This window comes from Procambarus clarkii, chromosome 68 (genome assembly GCF_040958095.1).
Source record: "Procambarus clarkii isolate CNS0578487 chromosome 68, FALCON_Pclarkii_2.0, whole genome shotgun sequence".
NCBI lineage: Eukaryota > Metazoa > Arthropoda > Malacostraca > Decapoda > Cambaridae > Procambarus > Procambarus clarkii.
Genome location: NC_091217.1, coordinates 7,795,443 through 7,816,981, shown reverse-complemented (window position 1 = coordinate 7,816,981; position 21,539 = coordinate 7,795,443). Strand labels below are relative to the sequence as shown.

At 41.2% G+C, this 21,539-nt stretch overlaps 1 protein-coding gene across 1 annotated transcript in view; it reads left to right on the top strand.

The window, feature by feature from the left end:
• The first annotated feature begins 8,140 nt into the window (after positions 1 to 8,140).
• LOC123753398 (zwei Ig domain protein zig-8) overlaps positions 8,141 to 21,539 on the top strand; it is a 30,703-nt gene continuing 17,304 nt past the window's right edge. The window contains exon 1 of the mRNA XM_069310814.1: positions 8,141 to 9,361. Within this exon, the coding sequence (XP_069166915.1) occupies positions 9,337 to 9,361 (25 nt within the window). The 5' untranslated portion in view covers positions 8,141 to 9,336. The remainder of the gene's footprint in view (positions 9,362 to 21,539) is intronic.

The following is a 21,539-nucleotide window of genomic DNA, read 5'->3' as shown; positions in this document are numbered from 1 at the left end:
AATATCATAGTCAAATGGAATATAATAATCAAAGATAATATAATCAAAATAATATTTAACAATAATTTAAAACTAAGTAAAAATTACATTTGGGGGAAAAACTGCACAAAAGCAAGATAATTACTGACTTTAAGAGTGTGTGTTGGTCAGACTTAATTTTAATATGAATGCTTGAGGCTTCTTTCACGCGGCCTCCAAATTAAGGAATTAATTGTGGAAAACTTATTTGTGTTTGTGTTGTAAAATTGTGTTATCTTTCGTCAACATGTGTTGCATTTTCTGTCGTTTATATATATATATATATATATATATATATATATATATATATATATATATATATATATATATATATATATATATATATATATATATATATATATATCCCCGCAAGTTGTGCTTGCGGGGTTGAGCTCTGGCTCTTTGGTCCCGCCTCTCAACTGTCAATCAACTGGTGTACAGTTTCCTGAGCCTACTGGGCTCTATCATATCTACACTTGAAACTGTGTAGGGAGTCAGCCTCCACCACATCACTTCCTAATGCATTCCATTTGTCAACCACTCTGACACTAAAAAAGTTCTTTCTAATATCTCTGTAGCTCATTTGAGCACTCAATTTCCACCTGTGTCCCCTAGTGTGTGTGCCCCTTGTGTTAAATAGCCTGTCTTTATCTACCCTATCAATTCCTTTGAGAATCTTGTATGTCGTGATCATGTCCTCCCTCACTCTTCTGTCTTCCAGCGACGTGAGGTTTAATTCCCGTAGTCTCTCCTTGTAGCTCATACCCCCTCAGATTGGGTACTAGTCTGGTGGGAAACCATTGAACCTTTTCCAGTTTAGTCTTATGCTTGATTAGATATGGACTCCATGCTGGAGCTGCATACTCCAGGATTGGTCTGACATATGTGTGTGTTGGTCGGTGTGTGTGTGTGTGTGTGTGTGTGCGTGTGTGTGTGTGTGTGTGTGTGTGTGTGTGTGTGTGTGTGTGTGTGTGTGTGTGTGTGTGTGTGTGTGAGTGTGCGCGTCTCAGGACCCACCACAAGTCCACACAAGAGAAACACGATATAAGACAAACATTCTCCCGCTTTATAAACATACAGAAACCTAAGGTGGATTTGTATGCATTGTTGCTGAGTAATAAAATAGTAGTGTGCAAGTGTGTCTCACTCTGTATTGTCGGGGGATGTTTTGCCCGCATCAGTCACGTCTGAGAAACGGTACTTCCAGTCTCCAATCTCAACCACAATCTCCCTCCAACACCCCCCACCCCACCACTACCCACCAGATCAGCCCTCAACCAGTCTATCCAATGACTAGGATACCCATGTGCATGGGAAATAGGGTTACAGGTTTCGGAAGATGAGAGGAAATGTCGGTACTGTGGAGAAATGCCCAACAGACCACTGGAACATTATCTAATACATTAAGATTTAACAGAGCAGATGAAGTTGTTAAACACATTGGGGTATAATGTTACTGAAGCGACCATACGAGTTGATCATACCACACACTAGAAGGTGAAGGGACGACGACGTTTCGGTCCGTCCTGGATCATTCTCAAGTCGATTGTGACCATTCTCACAATCGACTTGAGAATGGTCCAGGACGGACCGAAACGTCGTCGTCCCTTCACCTTCTAATGTGTGGTCTGGTCAACATACTTCAGCCACGTTATTATGACTCATCGCCGACCATACGAGTCATAAATACTCACACTCCACGTAAGTAAAACAGAAAAAAAGCATCATTTAGTGGGCCAGCCAGAGGCTTAGGGCCCGCGTAGGAATATCCATGCAAAAGCAAAACCAAATCAACCACAACTCCCGCCCCTCCACTAGCTCAACTCTCGTCAACTGCCATCCCAACTCTCCCTCCTGCTGCTGCCTTAGAAAACACTCGATTTATGCACATGACTTTTTCAAGGGCAGCAGGAGGAGGAGGACGATGGAGGCAGAGATCTTGCCAGAGATGGCAAGCAAGTTGTCTGTACTGTTGTTAGTTCACTGTTACAATCTATTGTGGTCTCTCTCTCTCTCTCTCTCTCTCTCTCTCTCTCTCTCTCTCTCTCTCTCTCTCTCTCTCTCTCTCTCTCTCTCTCTCTCTCTCTCTCCGGTCGGACGGTCGGGGATTGAACGCCGACCTGCATGAAGCGAGACCGTCGCTCTACCGTCCAGCCCAAGTGGCTGGAGACAGGAGAGAATATAATGAAAATTATGAAACGACAACCATTACCCTGAGCGTGATAGCTGGAAATTCTTGACACTTCGCATGACCGAGACGCCCCTCATACTCTAGACTCCCTCATACTCTACACTCCCTCATACTCTACACTCCCTCATACTCTAGACTCCCTCATACTCTACACTCCCTCATACTCTACACTCCCTCATACTCTACACTCCCTCATACTCTAGACTCCCTCATACTCTAGACTCCCTCATACTCTACACTCCCTCATACTCTAGACTCCCTCATACTCTACACTCCCTCATACTCTACACTCCCTCATACTCTACACTCCCTCATACTCTACACTCCCTCATACTCTACACTCCCTCATACTCTACACTCCCTCATACTCTACACTCCCTCATACTCTACACTCCCTCATACTCTACACTCCCTCATACTCTACACTCCCTCATACTCTACACTCCCTCATACTCTACACTCCCTCATACTCTACACTCCCTCATACTCTACACTCCCTCATACTCTACACTCCCTCATACTCTACACTCCCTCATACTCTACACTCCCTCATACTCTACACTCCCTCATACTCTAGACTCCCTCATACTCTACACTCCCTCATACTCTACACTCCCTCATACTCTACACTCCCTCATACTCTACACTCCCTCATACTTTACACTCCCTCATACTCTACACTCCCTCATACTCTAGACTCCCTCATACTCTACACTCCCTCATATTCTTGAGAACAACAACACGGGAACAACTAATACAAAAGCCAACAAACACTTTCTGTCAAATACTTCGAGTATTCCAATTTCTCGGCTGTCGGGTCGAGCCGTCGGTTTCCCGAGCGAGGACGCCTCCCAAGACTAGCCAATACCAATGGTAAAACAATGGCAACAAACAAATCGCATTACAGATACGATACACAGTCGAGTGGCTTTGTGACAGGCAATTCGCTCGTTATTTATAGGCTGAAGCAATCGGGTCATCTAGTTATATCTCACCCCCCTACCCCCCCCCCATCCCGATAACCATTCAAACTGATCTTTGTCCTTATGTTCAGCCGCTCCTGGTTATGTATGATGAGGATACATGTGTATACATATACATATACATCGGATATGAGTGGATACTTGTGAGTGAACACAGGGAGTATGAGCATCCTTTTAATTATTGTATTTTAACTATTTGTATTCGTATTATTTTGCTTTCATATTATTTTTATTGACTTTGTTGTTAATACTTTTTTAATTAAAAATACGTGACACGATAGTAGTGTGTAGTAGTGCTGTCATCAGTAGCAGGTGTTGGTGACAGGTGTGTGTGTGAGCCACGTTAAGGTCACACACCTGCCTCCTGCTCTGACACTCACCATTAAGTTTGAGAGAAGTTGAAAGGCAAGAAACTAAAAGTTTCTTGAACCGGAGGATTTTTTTCGCAAGTTGCAGGCATTCATAAGTAATAAATGTGCAATGTTGCATACTCTATAAGACCGATCCTAGAATATGCAACAATATGTAAAATAATATGCAAAATAATATGCAAAATATGCATGCCCCGGTTCTCAAAATGAAACTTGACACGCTGTTGATATTATGGAATGACAATAGAGATCCGTGATGACCGCATTTCAGTCCTCGAATATCTATTGAGAATAATGGGCTAGAGAAAGGGGGGTAATAATGGGGAGAGTGGAAGACTCACGAACGGAAGGGTTTAGCAACGGGAAGAGAATTCATGGAATAAATAAAACACAAAACATAATGGATTACTGAACGAGAGAATGTAAACAGCAGAAGATATTATTCAGACGACCACTAAAGAATATGATTATGTATATATATATTTATATATATATATATATATATATATATATATATATATATATATATATATATATATATATATATTTATATATATATATATATATATATATATATATATATATATTTATATATATATATATATATATATATATATATATATATATATATATATATATATATATATATATATATATATATATATATATATATATATATATATATATATATATAAGAACAGGTGAACAGGTAAAGTCCATCTTTACATGTTCACATCTTCACACACACACACACACACACACACACACACACACACACACACACACACACACACACACACACACACACATTCATAACACCAATTTGAAAACTTTTCCAGTTAAAAACTAACACTAAAAATCTAAAAATGCCACAATCACTCCTCACATACATTATCTTCTTCACATAACTTTCCCCTTTAGCTTCTACGCAACATTTTAATACTCTCGCTCCGTCATAGTTCCGGAGCTTCCCATTTTCTTTGCTCCGCTCTGAATATAATAACTTCCATAACTTCCTTTCCCCCTCCAGTCATGCTACAAGTTTCAAGTCCGCAGTTAGCACCAGTGATGGGGATTTTTGACGGCTGGGGCCGGATATGTACGGGAGTAATTAAGGCCTCAACAGCTCGCTTGTTCCAGAGAAAATACATGATTTGTGCTTACTGTGGGAGGCTGGCTTGCCTCTGTTTCTCATACGCTCTCTCTCTCTGTCTGTCTGTCTCACTCTCTCTCTCTCTCTCTCTCTCTCTCTCTCTCTCTCTCTCTTTCTCTCTCTCTCTCTCTCTCTCTCTCTCTCTCTCTCTCTCTCTCTCTCTCTCTCTCTCTCTCTCTCTCTCTCTCTGGAGGCCATTCACGAGGTACCGAATGAGAGATGAAGGCTTTAAAGATGAAGAATTATGAGAGAGTCACCTGGTGTGTGGTTATGGCACACTGAACCTGTCTGCCGAAGCACTGATCAAGCAAATATCATCAGCGGTGCAGGCTGTGTTGACCATTATAGGAACTGCAATTAATCTGAATCACGATTCATTCAACACTTTATATGCCACATATGTCAGACCAATCCTGGAATATGCAGCGTGTAGGTGTAGTTCTTACCAAGTCATATACGAAATGAAGTTTGAAAAAGTCCAGAGATATACCAAAAGACCAAACCCTGAACAGAGGGGTATGAGTTACGAGGAATGACTAATAGAGCTAAAACAATGGGTTAATGGGAACAAAATAATAAAATTACTGCACAATATAATAAATCAGAGATAACTGCTCGGTACACCGCTCTAGATCGAGCCCAATAGGCTTGAAAACCTGTTCACCAGATGAATGAAAACAGAGATTCGGGGCCAAGGAGCCGAAGCTTAACCACCACAAGCACAATTAGGTAAGACCGCCCAGACTTCTTGAGGTTATCTTGAAATGCTTTCGGGGCTTAGTGCCCCCGCGGCCCGGTCCTCGACCAGGCCTCCACCCTCAGGAAGCAGCTGTCTAACTCCCAGGTACCTATTTACTGCTAGGTAACAGGGGCATCAAGGCGAAAGAAACATTTTGCCCATTTGCCTCCGCCGGGGATCGAACCCGAAACCTCAGGACTACGAATCCGAAGCGCTGCCCACCCAGCTGTCAGGCGACAGGCTCAAATAACAGTTTCACCAGCACATGTCATCAAATAAATTTCTCATACCAGTTTTGACAGCCGTCCGTGACGTTCGGAATCTCTGCAAATTGTTCCATTTTCGCCTACATGATGATAACTTTTCGAACATTTTCATCACTTGAAGGCTAGAGAATTATACACTTACATTCACACACACACGCACACACACACACACACACACACACACACACACACACACACACACACACACACACACACACACACACACACACACACACATACACACACACACACACACGCACAATAGACTATCCAAATTCTATAGAGTCCATATATAGAATTTCGGCACTGACTCCATACACAGTTTCAAATGTAGATATGATAGAGCCCAGTAGGCTCAGGAATCTGTACACCAGTTGATTGACAGTTGAGAGGCGGGACCAAAGAGCCAGAGCTCAACTCCCGCAAGCACAATTAGGTGAGTACACACACACACACTAGGGGTGTGCAGGTAGCTGAGTGGACCAGGCAGGCTACCAGGCCCCCCAGTTGTGTGTGTGGAAACAAAAATACACACACACACACAAGCAAAAACATATTATCATAATACTTTTAATGTGCGTTTGAGTATGCATGCGCACGTGTTTCTGTGTGTGTATGTATTTATCTAGGCAAATACTTACACAACTAAGTCAAACATATACACATGCAACAAGGGGTATAAACCATTCCACTTCCCCCACGCTCTCTCTCTCTCTCTCTCTCTCTCTCTCTCTCTCTCTCATCACATTCATGCAGGAACCACCTAGCCTTGGTAATATGATCACACTAATACCTAGCTGTCAGGTCGAGGCGGACACGCACGCGTTCACCAACAGCAGGGTGGATCCGCTCCAATACTCTCACACCTCCAAATACGTCAGTACTGTGGTGGTCAACGCTGCCTCACCCGTCGCGTTGTGTAATGTGTCCCCTTCCTTGCTGGGACACAGCTGGGGACACACACATGGGCTGTGTCTCACGGCTGTGTCCTCATGCTTCGAGACGAGTTTGGGTTGTGACTCTAGAGGTTGTGAGTTATGGGTTGTGACTAGAGGTTTCTCTTCTTATAACTTTTTAAAGAAACATCATCATCTGCTGTAGTTTTTTGGTCGTTTAAATTTCTGCTTCAATCATCTTCTTCCTCTCATTCTCCTCGCAAGTAATGAGAGCTGAAGCTACGAACTTCAAACATAATGATATTCTCCTCATGCGGGGCCCGTAACTCATAACATATGAGGCGGGAAACCCTGTCACAGGAGGCCCTGAACTTCGATCTCACTCTTCGCCTCTAGCCTGTCACCGTTGGAAGGTCCCCTCGTGTGCGTTTTTTTAATGTCCGCCTGTACGACTACGTGCGTGTGTGCGTATGGTGTGGACGTGCGTAGCCTGGCACCATGGCTCTCCACACCCGTGTTGGCCATGGCACCGTCCTGGCACTGAAAAAGCTCTGTCGTTCCACCGTGGCACTCAGGAATATTAAATAGCAGGGGGCCCTGACCTGCAGTCAGTATGGAATGCCATGCTGTAGGCTATCAGGCACTTCGGCAGCTATCCCAGGGCACTAGAGGAGTTCTGGTGGATAGGGTGATTGTGGTGGATAGGAATAGGCAGCGGTATTAACTGTTCTCACTGGAAGCCCTGGGGGATAAGGAAGCTATTTCTGTTTGAATGGCCAAGGCTAATCGAACACCACTGTGGTATAGCTCCTTCTAGACCTTCCTGTGGTATAGCTCCCTCTACACCTGTGGAGGACGATGGCGGAATGTTTGGTGAAGGGAGTGGCTCGCCTATAGAGCCTTTTTAGGACAGAACCATCTGGGTCAGAATTCGATAATCATTTACGTGTCCCTGTACGAAAGCTGTGCATCTTTTCTCGATCATAAGAACTTTGTTTATATTTGTAAAAAAAAAAAATATTGCGATCTCGTAAACGCAGCGAGGTCCTTTATTATTTGGTATAGATAACTTACGAGCTTCGGGGCTCGTAAACTGATTAATAAATACGAATGAATTCGATATGTTCGAGGAAAGATGTACTGGTTTCGCAAGTGGATGGGAGTGGTGATGGAGGAGGAGGTAGTGGTTGTTCTGGTAGCAAAAAGGAAGCAGTTGTGATGTTGAAGGTCGTGGCTGGGTGATAGGAGGCGATGATGAAGATGTTGATGGTAGTTGTGGCGATGTTGGAGTCTTTGATGATAGTGTGGAGGCTTGGAAAGTATTGAAGATAACGTTAGAGACGGGAGATAATAAAGCTGAAGATGATAGAGACGGGAGATAATAAAGGTGGTGATGCTAGGGAGGCCGTAGCATGCGCTCTCCAGCTGTTAGCGACGGGAAGCTGTGGCACTCAGATGGTACAGAGTAAACCAGAGGCACTATAGTTGCAGTGAGGGCGGACCATTCAGTACGGCTCGGGCCACCGTCGGAGCAGGTCGCGCTCTCGCGTGTGTGTGTGTGTGCGACCTTGCTTCCCCCACTCTTGCTCGCTCCTCCTTCTTCTCCTATGTACCCAGAACCGCACTATACATCACCGACGCCTCGTATGGGGGGGACTGTGGTGATGATGATGCTCGTAGCAACTTCTTCCTTCTTTACTAAGTAAAGCTGTTATGATATCGTCAGATAACACGGGATTTCGATACTTCCGCGTGTGTGTGATCGAGTGACGAGAACGCTCAGTGATTGGCCCTGAAATCCTGTGAATGGATCTGAACAGCATGAGATAATTATTTAGTATTTTGAGGTGATTAATACAGGAAAAAAATTATTCAATTCTCTATAAGTGGATTGCAAGAACTGGGATCAATTTAACAGTCTCTGAGGTTTGGACAATGCAATCATAGGTTCTAGTGTGTGATTCCTGTACTGTTCTGAATCAACTTTATTACCTGTCTACACATGGGGTCTCGTTGTAAAAACCTTCCCAAAGGATTCATGACTTACAAACTAGACTCACGAGATATATGTACACAGTGCTTCAGTTCTCATGCTCTCAGTGACAAGAGTAACTGTGAAATTTAGCTTGTTTTTGGCAGTGATGGTGTAAGTCACGTGTTACACTGGAGAGGAACACGAGGTTAGTCAAGGATACTTGTCACTGTCAATACTGACGACAGGACACTGCCACTCCGTTTGACTTCTCCCTAAACTCTTACCTTCCTGCCTGTAAGAGCCGTGTTGACAAGATCAGCTGTGAATAGTCACCGAGTCAAAACTAAGTCAACTTTCCTGCACCCGAAGGAAACATGAGGACAAGCAACTGGGTTAAGACGACAGATTGAAGGTCAGATGTCCTCTTTTCCACCAACGGGAATCGAACGCTGACCCGCAAGAAGCGAGACCGTCGTTTGACCGACCGGTCCAATTTGACTGACAAGAGCTTGACCTTAGCTTGACATCAGAGGTGACCGGAGTCAGTAAATCTTGCCACATCACTCGGAATAGATGGAGCGATGATTAACTCAGGTGTTAATGACCACATAAGTGACGATGCTGACCCCGGTAACGCATCACCGCGTTAATAGTGATCACTATGACGTGTGGTGAGCTCTCTTGACTGTGAGTGTATAGTGACGGCCCCTACAGTGAACCGGAAGGAAGAAGAGTACTTGAACCATGCTTACCTTCCTCTATGTCTTGGGTAAGTCCCTCTAGCTCATGGATAAGTGCATCTACCTCGTGGGTAAGAGACTCTGCCTCATGGGTAAGGGTCATCTAATTATGGGTAATACATCTACATCCATCTAATTCATGGGTAAGCATCTCTTCCTTTTGGTTAATCGCCTCTTACCTCTATGGGTAAGCGCCTTAACGTTATGGGTGTATAAGGGCATCTAAATAATAGGTCAATACCTCTACGTGATAGGTAAGTACCTTTAGGTCATGGGTAACAGCCTCTACATTATGGGTAAGTGCCTTCAGGGTATAGGTAAGTGTTTCTATGTTATGGGTAAGAGCCTGTACGTTATGGGTAGCACTCTCTACATTATAGGTAAGTGCCTCTATGTCATGGGTAACAGCCTCTATGTCATGGGTAACAGCCTCTATGTCATGGGTAACACCCTCTATGTCATGGGTAACAAACCTGGATTGTACCTGGATGGGGTTCTGAGAGTTCTTCTACTCGCCCAAGCCCGGCCCGAGGCCAGGCTTGACTTGTGAGAGCTTGGTCCAACAAGCTGTTGCTGCTTGGAGCGGCCCGCAGGCCAACATATCCACCACAGCCTGGTTGGTCCGGCATATGAGGACAAGGAACATGGATATGAGACAGGAGCAAAGGAATGACACCCAGCCACTTAGACCACAGGGGATCGAACGCCGACCCTGCAGTACACACAATGTTTTTACCATTTGTTTCAGGTTGCAATGCCTCAATGTTTTAAAATATATATATATATATATATATATATATATATATATATATATATATATATATATATATATATATATATATATATATATATATATATATATATTAGTATATTTTGGTAGCAGTCTTTCCTGCTACAGTGAAAAGAAATGTAGGAAAGATTGAGAAAATTCGTGTTAGAATTATTAATCTTACTTTTTCGGTCATATTTAATAATATATATATATATATATATATATATATATATATATATATATATATATATATATATATATATATATATATATATATATGTCGTACCTAGTAGCCAGAACGCACTTCTCAGCCTACCATGCAAGGCCCGATTTGCCTAATAAGCCAAGTTTTCATGAATTAATTGTTTTTCGACTACCTAACCTACCTAACCTAACCTAACCTAACTTTTTTGGCTATCTAACCTAACCTAACCTATAAAGATAGGTTAGGTTAGGTTAGGTAGGGTTGCTTAGGTTCGGTCATATATCTACGTTAATTTTAACTCCAATAAAAAAAAATTACCTCGTACATAATGAAATGGTTAGCATTATCATTTCATCAGAAAAATATTAGAGAAAATATGTTAATTCAGGAAAACTTGGCTTATTAGGCAAATCGGGCCTTGCATAGTAGGCTGAGAAGTGAGTTCTGGCTACTAGGTACGACATATATATATATATATATATATATATATATATATATATATATATATATATATATATATATATATATATATATATATATATATATATATATATATATATATATATATAACTATTGCTGCTGTTATTCTGCTTAATTTGGCGACTGCAATTAAGATTTCAAGTCATACATGGGGTTTAAGTCTTATAATTACTTCTCTCAGCCTTTGTTCTGTTTAATATTGGTGGTAATGGTAGTGATAATTATGTGGGTGTGGTTGTGGTGTGGTCGGTGGTTGTGGTTGTGGTGTGGTTGTGATGTGGTGTGTGGGTGGTTGTAGTAAGGTAGGGGGTGGTTGTGGTGTGGTTGTGGTGTGGTTGTGGTTGTGGTTGTGGTGTGGTTGTGGTTGTGGTGTGGTTGTGGTGTGGTGTGGGGGTGGTTGTGGTTGTGGTGTGGTGTGGTGTGGGTGTAGTTGTGGTAGTTGTGGTGAGGTGTGTTGTGGGGGGGTGGCTGTAATGGTTGTGATAGTAGCAATAATGGTAGTGATGATGGTAGTTATGGTGGTTGTAATGGTGGTTGTAATGGTGGTTGTAATGGTGGTTGTAATGGTGGTAGTAATGATAGTGAGCGAATGAATGGTGAAGCCCTGATCAGCGACGGGATCTACATCATTCATCACTTTAATGGCGGTGATGAGTGGTAGTGGGTGGGATGATGATGATGAGTAATGATGACAATGATGATGAAAGTGATGGTGACAGAGTTTACTTTACCAATTCAGCAACTGCCCCAGCCCGGCCTGAGGCTAGACTCGTCTCATGATGACTTGATCCAGAAGACTGTTGTTGGTAGGATCAACTTGCAGCACGTCCACACATCCACCACAGCCCGGTGGATCCAGCACTTCCTGCACGAACTTATCTAACTGTCTCCTGAATATATTTGATTAACGTGGACTAATAGAGATACAAAGTGTTCTTTCATAGTGTCAATGTCCTCTTTACTGCTCATTGTGTCTATGTCCCTCTTTACTCCCTATGTGTCTATCTCCTCTTTACTAATCATTTGGTCTAATTCTGCCTTTACTATCATATCTTTCCAGCCAGTAAGGTGTTTCTTTGTTGTGTGTATTGGGACCTTATATGTATATATATTATGTGATATCTCTCTCGTCTCCTTTCTCTGAATTCTATCTATTTATAAAAATAAAGATCTCTACTACTTTGAAAGAAAAAGCTGATGCTATATTAGTATCGTTAGGTTCACTGAACTATGAGTTGATGGCGTTTGGTATCTTATAATCCGTTAAGGATATATATATATATATATATATATATATATATATATATATATATATATATATATATATATGTATATATATATATATATATATATATATATATATATATATATATATATATATATATATATATATATATATATATATATATATATTGTAAATGAAATTTGAAATAAATGAAATAAAAATGAATTTTGGAGAATTGCCTTTTCAATTACCATCGACAGTGAAAAGAAACATAAGAAATATTGAGAAAATTCGTGTTAGAATTATTAATCTTACTTTTTTGGTCATATTTAATAATATTTGTCTACAGGAAAGACTGCTACCAATATATATATATATATATATATATATATATATATATATATATATATATATATATATATATATATATATATATATATATATATATATATATATGTCGTACCTAGTAGCCAGAACTCACTTTTTGGCCTACTATGCAAGGCCCGATTTGCCTAATAAGCCAAGTTTTCCTGAATTAATATATTTTTCCTAATTTTTTTCTTATGAAATGATAAAGCTACCCATTTCATTATGTATGATGTCAATTTATTTTATTGGAGTTAAAATTAGCGTAGATATATGACCGAACCTAACCAACCCAACCTAACCTAACCTAACCTATCTTTATAGGTTAGGTTTGGTTAGGTAGCCGAAAAAGTTAGGTTAGGTTAGGTTAGGTAGGTTAAGTAGTCGAAAAACAATTAATTCATGAAAACTTGGCTTATTTGGCAAATCGGGCCTTGCATAGTAGGCTGAGAAGTGCGTTCTGGCTACTAGGTACGACATATATATATATATATATATATATATATATATATATATATATATATATATATATATATATATATATATATATATATATATATATATATATATATTGTTGTTGGGGTGATGAGTGTTGGTGGTGGTGGTGTTGAGTATGCAATATAAATATTGTCTCATGGGGGGGGTTATAACTTTAGCAAGATAGATGAGAAATCCTAATTGCTTCTTTATTATTTATCGCCTCTGTTGTTGTGGGCTTTTGGAAGGTGTTGTTATTGTTAGTGTTGTTGTTGTTGTTATTGTTAGTGTTGTAGCTGTTGTTGTTAGAGACGTCAGTTGCATTTTTGGCCCAGGTGTGGTCTGCGATATGTGGGATTTATTCTCTGTATAATCTACATATTTGCCAATAATTTCTACTACAAGGTTTGCATCATATATCAAATTTAATATAATCCGTTTATTCCTATTCAAAGATAAAGTGTTTTAAAGATTTATAAGATAAAGATTTATTTTTGGCACTATTACTTCTCATTGCACCATTATATATATATATATATATATATATATATATATATATATATATATATATATATATATATATATATATATATATATATATATATATATATATATATATATATGTCGTACCTAGTAGCCAGAACGCACTTCTCAGCCAACTATTCAAGGCCCGATTTGCCTAATAAGCCAAGTTTTCCTGAATTAATATATTTTCTCAATTTTTTTTCTTATGAAATGATAAAGCTACCCATATCATTACGTATGAGGTCAATTTTTTTTTATTGAAGTTAAAATTAACGTAGATATATGACCGAACCTAACCAACCCTACCTAACCTAACCTAACCTATTTCTATAGGTTAGGTTAAGTTAGGTAGCCGAAAAAGTTAGGTTAGGTTAGGTTAGGTAGGTTAGGTAGTCGAAAAACAATTAATTCATGAAAACTTGGCTTATTAGGCAAATCGGGCCTTGCATAGTAGGCTGACAAGTGCGTTCTGGCTACTAGGTACGACATATATATATATATATATATATATATATATATATATATATATATATATGTAATCAATCAGCTATGTAAATGTGTAATCTTGTATAATAAAGTGTACAACATACATATGAAAAAAATGGTGGTAGGAGAAGTGAACACTCATACAGGTTTGGGTGAACGTTCAAGACATGTATTCACTAAAGTTCCATGAGTGGCTAAAGGTATTTGAGTCACTCAGCCTGAGTGACGGCTGATGTTGAGTCCCTAACTTGATCCGAGTGACGTATTTTTATTTTCTAAATACACGGTGACGCTAAACATAGCACGCTATGTTTAAATTAATCGTGAGTCTAAACATTCCAAAAGTCTAAATATACCAAAAGTCTAAACATGCCTAAGTAACGTATTCCCTCGTGACATTAAGTCTAATTCACTCAACTTGCTGATGCAAATTCAGGCAATATCATTCGCTCTACATCGAATATTGGGGTTTTAATTGGTTAGAAAAATGGATTAAATGAAATGGAGCTTCCAAGTTTTTATTATATACAAATTTTTTTCCTATAGGTAGGCACACATGGATGTTATCAGCGGATTAGTTCAAAGGATTTGGTTTTATTTGACCCATAAACTAGTATTAAAATTCGTTTGATTTCGTTTATATTCATGGAAAAAACACAGGGAATGGTATGAGAGTAGTTATATATATATATATATATATATATATATATATATATATATATATATATATATATATATATATATATATATATATATATACATATATTGGTAGCAGTAGCAGTCTTTTTTGTAAACATATGTCGTTTAATAAGACTAATGATTCTAACACGAATCTTCTCAATATTTCTTATGTTTGTCTTCACTGTCGGGGGTAGTTGAAAAATTAACTCTCCAAAGTTCATTTTCACACTTTATTTATGGTCTGACGCCTAAAAGCGTTTCCCAAGATGACTTCTTACATTTTCAAAGACAATTTATATACTCAAATCGTGCTTATATTCGTTTTTTGGTTAGGTGATAGGATACAATTTTTTTGGTGGAGGTGACAGGACACAAATCAATGGAAAAAGACAGAACAGAAACAATGGGTATATTGGGTGTTTTATCTTCCTGCTTCTGTGCTGGTTCGAGGTCTTGAAGTGGGTAGAATGTAATTATGTGTTAATTGGCTGTTGATTGCTGGTTTTGACTTTTTGATGTGTAGTGCCTCACTGATGTCGAGTCTACTGTTATCGTTGTATCTGTCGATAATTTATTTGTTGCTTGTTAAGATTTCTCTGGTGATGGTCTGGTTGTTTGAGGAGATTATATGCTTCTTGATGGAGCCCTGTTGTTTGTGCATTGTAAATCGCCTAGAAAGAGACGTTGTTGTCTTGCCTATATACTGAGATCTTTGGGACTGACAGTCCCCAAGTGGGCATGTGAGGGCATAGACGACGTTGGTTTCTTTCAAGGCGTTCAGTTTGGTGTCTGGAGAGTTCTTCATGAGTAGATTGGCCGTTTTCTTGTTTTTGTAGGAAATTGTTAATTGTATCTTCTGATTTGTGTCTGTGGGGATAACGCTCTCATTAATAATATTTTTCAGGACCCTTTCCTCCGTTTTATGAGCCGTCGAAAAGAAATTCCTGTAAAACAGTCTAATAGGAGGTACAAGTGTTGTGTTAGTTACTCTTCAGAGGTTGCATGGCGTTTTACCTTTCTTTTTATGACGTCTTCAACATAACTGTTAGAGAAGCCATTGTTGACTAGGACCTGCCTTACCCTACAGATTTCTTCATCGACTTGCTTCCATCCTGAGCTGTGACTGAGAGCACGGTAGATGTAAGCGTTGACAACACTCCTCTTGTACCTGTCTGGGCAATCACTATTGGCATTAAGGCACATTTCTATGTTTCCTTAGTGCAGACTGCAGTGTGGAAGCCACCATTCCTTTCCGTGACTGTTACATCTAGAAAGGGCAGCTTCCCATCACTCTCCATGTCGTAAGTGAAACTTACGACATGTAAGTAAGTGAAACTTACACCGAATTTTGCTCGAATGTTTCCTTCAGCTGCTGCAGACGTCAATGGTTATCGTGGCATCACCTCTATGTCACATATTGGTAAAGTCCATTTTAACGCGGGATATTTATTTAATACGTTTGTCTCATTAACCATTAATATAAAAGGTGGCAATTAACATGCGAATAATTTTTCTAATGGTTGTAAATTGACCATTCTGGAGGTGACCCATTTTTGAAGGGACATCTGGGTAATGGAGTGTTTATAATTACGCTGTTTTAGCACACCATAGTGAGTTGTCATTCAATAACTTGACTATAATTAATTCCACGTTTTCTATGAGTCTAGAGACACGAGGGAACACCCAATCAAAACAATAGGACGGAGCTCAAGAATTTCTTTTCTTTCTGATAACGTCGTCTGATCCGTTGGCGCGTTGCTCGCGGTCCGTGAGACGATAAGTCGCTGAAGGCAAGCATTCAGGAACCTTTTTGGCGAATGGTGGGTGGAGGGTGACGGTTTCTCTTTGTTAGAGCATGACAAAATACGGAGAACAGGACGAATTTCTGATATACTAGAAGATATCTAATTGATATCACAGGTGGTTCGTTTGGAACCACCTGTGTGTCACTTCGAGGTTGGCTCTTTGATACAGCTCTCATTGTGATCTCAGCTTAGTTCTCATCTCTTAAGAGACTCTCATCTCTTAAGCTGATTAATAAAATATTAATTTAGTGTTTATATTTTATAAAACACCACTATCACCACCACCACTACCACCACTACCACTATCCACCGCCGTACCAAGGCCCCAGATAACTGTGTCATCAGCCGACCATGCGCTGACATCACCAATAACTGTCTCAGCCTGCGGCCCACCCCGTCTGACAGATGACACCTGTCAACTGCCTCACAGTCAACAGCTAATATTCTCAGACAAGACAAATGTGAAACATTTTCATATATTTGCACGAATATCAGATGATTTGCTGGGTTTTAATCTAAATGCTCCCCAGCTCAACAAGCCATAGGAAATTGCAATACAGACCCATTAGGTCGTTGGTCCTTTTATCAATGAGAATAGGGGCGAGTGAGATATATAACGATATTTTCTGTGGAAGATCTCGTTACCTGTTGGGGAACGGGATCAGCGAGGCAGATAACGATATTCTTTGTGAAAGATCTCGTTACTTGGGGGGTTTGATGAGCGAGGCTGATAAGAGTATCTTAAGTGGGAGATATCTTTAGTTGCAAGGGGCAGGGTGGGTTCTGTAACTAACCCAATAACTGTAAATAACGTACTGAGACATCTCGTTACCTAGGGTGACGGAAGGGTGAGATTACGATATTCTTAGTGGGAGATCTCGTTGAACCAGTTGTGGAATCAGACTGAATCCTCCCTTGGTGACCCGGGATGATCTCGTTTCGGTTACCTGGGATCGGTGGCGCTGATTGGTGGTTGGTTTCCGTCGAAGTGTCTCCACCAATGGCTAGGGGTTTCAACCAGTGCTTCAGGCTTTTCGATCAGTGCTTCAGGGTTTTCGACCAGTGCTTCAAGGTTTTCGACCAGTGTTTCAGGGTTTTCGACCAGTGTTTCAGGGTTTTCGATCAGTGCTTCAGGGTTTTCGACCAGTGCTTCAAGGTTTTCGACCAGTGTTTCAGGGTTTTCGATCAGTGCCTCGGGGTTTCAACCAGTGCCTCGGGTTTTCGACCAGTGGCTCGGGGTTTTGACCAGTGCTTCAGGGTTTTCGACCAGTGCTTCAGGGTTTTCGACCTGTGTTTCAGGGTTTTCGATCAGTGCCTCGGGGTTTCAACCAGTGCTTCAGGGTTTTCGACCAGTGCCTCGGGGTTTCAACCAGTGCTTCAGGGTTTTCGACCAGTGCCTCGGGGTTTCAACCAGTGCTTCAGGGTTTTCGACCAGTGCCTCGGGGCTTTCGACCACCAAACTGACCTATTTCAGCCCGTCCTCGTCAAGAAAAGGCTAAATGCTCGTTAATCTAGACACAAAATCCCCTGTTTATGAATGAAAATGGGAGTATACGACTCACAACTGATGACGTTCGAACATTTCTTGAGTAGTGCTTCGCTGACGATCTCTGTTTGAATCACAACGCTGTAAATGCTTCACCCACGAACTTCAGATACAAATAATCGCCAACAGAACTTATAAACACCTAACCTAACCTATGCCTAATTATACATAGAATTTTAATATATATTAATATTACTACATAAATGAGAACAAACGTATTTTTAATATACAATACGTCAAGATTGCTGAACACGTCTTAGGAAGACGGCCGCAGCTTTAACGAGCCTGGCCTAAGGTCGGGTTGCCAATTTGCGGTTTTGCCTTTTATTCATCTGTTTTATAAAATATATACATTATAAGTGACCCTTGAAATAACACTCATAACACCCCCCAAGAGATCAGCAAATTCGTATCAACGTTCATGTTCTCCATCTTCATGTTCTCCATCTTCATGTTCTCCATCTTCATGTTCTCCATCTTCATGTTCTTCATCTTCATGTTCTCCATCTTCATGTTCTCCATCTTCATGTTCTCCATCTTCATGTTCTCCATCTTCATGTTCTCCATCTTCATGTTCTCCATCTTCATGTTCTCCATCTTCATGTTCTCCATCTTCATGTTCTTCATCTTCATGTTCTCCATCTTCATGTTCTCCATCTTCATGTTCTCCATCTTCATGTTCTCCATCTTCATGTTCTTCATCTTCATGTTCTCCATCTTCATGTTCTCCATCTTCATGTTCTCCATCTTCATGTTCTCCATCTTCATGTTCTCCATCTTCATGTTCTCCACCTTCATCTTGTCCTCCACCTTCATCTTCTCCTCCATCCCCTAATCATCTCCTCCATGGCTCTCTACCCCAAACCGCCCCTTTCTCTTGGAAGATGAGAAGCCCTGCATGGCTTCCTTGTCGCCCTGGGGGGGAGGGGGGGGGGGGGGAGATGGATGAACAATGGACCTTATGGCGTGTTTCCTTAAGTGTGACTTTGGTAGCCGGAGGTCCATTTGTGCTCTGTTTACACTACCTTACACAGTGCACCCGCCTAATGTCTCCGTCTGAGACCCTACGCTACCCCTATTTCTTTTCTCTCTCTCTCTCTCTCTCTCTCTCTCTCTCTCTCTCTCTCTCTCTCTCTCTCTCTCTCTCTCTCTCTCACTCTCACACACAAGGGATACCATACCAGCATGACACAGCGACAACACAAGGCACACATCACCGCTATAAAGCGATGGTTGCAGCTCTAACGTGGGAGAGCACATCATGGCAGGCATCAGAGTGCAACTTGCAATGGCTCGGTTAAAGATGCAAGCTCTGGAGGGCTGCAAGCCACGGCTGGAGGAGGGAGGGAGGGAGGGAAGGAGGCCCTGGACGAAACGACGAAAATTTCAGTCTGGAAAATTTTAGAGTCTGGAAGATTTTAGAGTATGGGAAGGAAGAGATGGAGATAAGACGAAAGCAGTCTGTAACTGGAAGAGAAGGGTAATATGGAGGAAATGGGACAGGCCTGGAAAGGAAGACTGCATTGACGACTGAAATGAACCACTGAAAATAAAGGCTGAAGATGAGGTAATTCTGGAAAGGAGGAGATTTCCAGGCTGGAACAGGCATTTCAAGGCTGGAACAGAGATTTCCAGGCTGGAACAGGCATTTCAAGGCTGGAACAGAGATTTCGAGGCTGGAACATGGATTTCGAGGCTGGAACATAGATTTCAAGGCTGGAACAGAGATTTCAAGGCTGGAACAGGGATTTCAAGGTTGTAACATGGATTTCCAGGCTGGAACATGGATTTCCAGGCTGGAACAGAGATTTCAAGGCAGGAACTAGGTTTTCAAGGCTGGAACAGAAATTTCAAGGCTAGAACAGGGATTTCCAGGCTGGAACAGAGATTTCAAGGCTGGAACATGGATTTCCAGGCTGGAACAGAGATTTCAAGGCTGGAACATGGATTTCCAGGCTGGAACAGAGATTTCAAGGCTAGAACAGGAATTTCAAGGCTGGAACAGAGATTTCCAGGCTGGAACATAGATTTCCAGGCAGGGACAGGGGTTTGAAGGCTCGAACGGGGATTTCGAGGCAGGAACAGACATCTCCACTAGAAGGTAATTCCACTATCGAATGCTGGGAAGGAACGCTAGAGAACTGAATGTTGCAGAAAGAATATTGGGAACAAAACACAAGGAAAAGTAAAGCTGGAAAATAAGACAGGATTAGTAAATATGATTTTCTAAGCTTGGGGGAGGACATAGTGACGAGATTGGAAAAGCAAAATTGGATTGACAAGCGATTAGCAGAGAGAAATTGATTCGTGAAGGATTGTAAAGATTGACTTTCGTGAGTGTCGCCCTGAGGACTTTAAGATAATTGTGAGTCTCAAAGATTTCTGAACAACGAAGATTTTGACGAAAGGAAGAGGAATTGAGGCAACTGTATAGTGAGAATTGTAGAGCTATTGTGTACTGAGCACTGTGAGGGGGTATTGGGTATTGAGCACTGTGAGGGAGTATTGTGTACTGAGCACTGTGAGGGGGTATTGTGTACTGAGCACTGTGAGGGGGTATTGGTTACTGAGCACTGTGAGGGGGGTATTGGGTACTGAGCACTGTGAGGGGGGGGGTATTGTGTACTGAGCCCTCATCATCTCATGTCACAAGCATTGTAATAGTCTGAAGCATCTATATTCTATGGATTGTGGGGAGGAGAGAGGGGGGATTGATACATCATGTAGATAGTGAGAGACTGGCGCATACGTACTGGAAAGACCGCCAGGGACCCTCACAGACATAGCCTCAAGGCTGGAAGGAGCAGAGAGAAGAACAGCACAGTTTGGGGAGTGTATGGATTCATAAACCTGAAGCTGAGAAGAATGTGATAAGGGGGAAAGTCTTGGGATGCTTTGAAAGGAAAACGCGAGTCTAAGGAAGGAACGAGAGAGAGAGAGAGAGAGAGAGAGAGAGAGAGAGAGAGAGAGAGAGAGAGAGAGAGAGAGAGAGAGAGAGAGAGAGAGAGAGAGAGAGAGAGAGAGAGAGAAAGAGAGAGAGAGAGAGAGAGAGAGAGAGAGAGAGAGAGAGAGAGAGAGAGAGAGAGAGAGAGAGAGAGAGAGAGAGAGAGGCAGGCTGACAGAAGAGCGGGCAAAAAATGCATTAGCGCTCCGTTGCCCACAGATCCTGCTTCTGCAATGCTGTCTTGGGGATTTGTCTGTAGTGATGGTGGTAGTCGTGGTAGTCGTGGTTGTGGTGGTGGCGGTGGTAGTGGTGGTTGTGGTGGTGGCGGTGGTAGGGCAAGTGGTGGTGATACGGGTAGTGGTGGGTTATTTAGTGCCCTCTGCATGTCCCCTATTTTGAATATTTAGATTACGTTTGTCATTTTTTGTTTTGCAAGATTTGGGGAGATTTCCTGCCCCCCGGATGTTTTATTGAACATTTTTGTTGGGCATGATTTAGTCGCATCTTGTTCCTCCATGTGTATTGTAGTCCTCAGCTACTGTATAGTGACTACTACTACTACTACTACTACTACTTCTACTACGTCATTGACTACTCCGTTATTTTGCGATTCTACGGGTCATGTGACATGTCGTAACCTTGTTATCCACACTGATTCTTCTGTGAAGATCTTTTGAAATACCTTGATGAGTTCC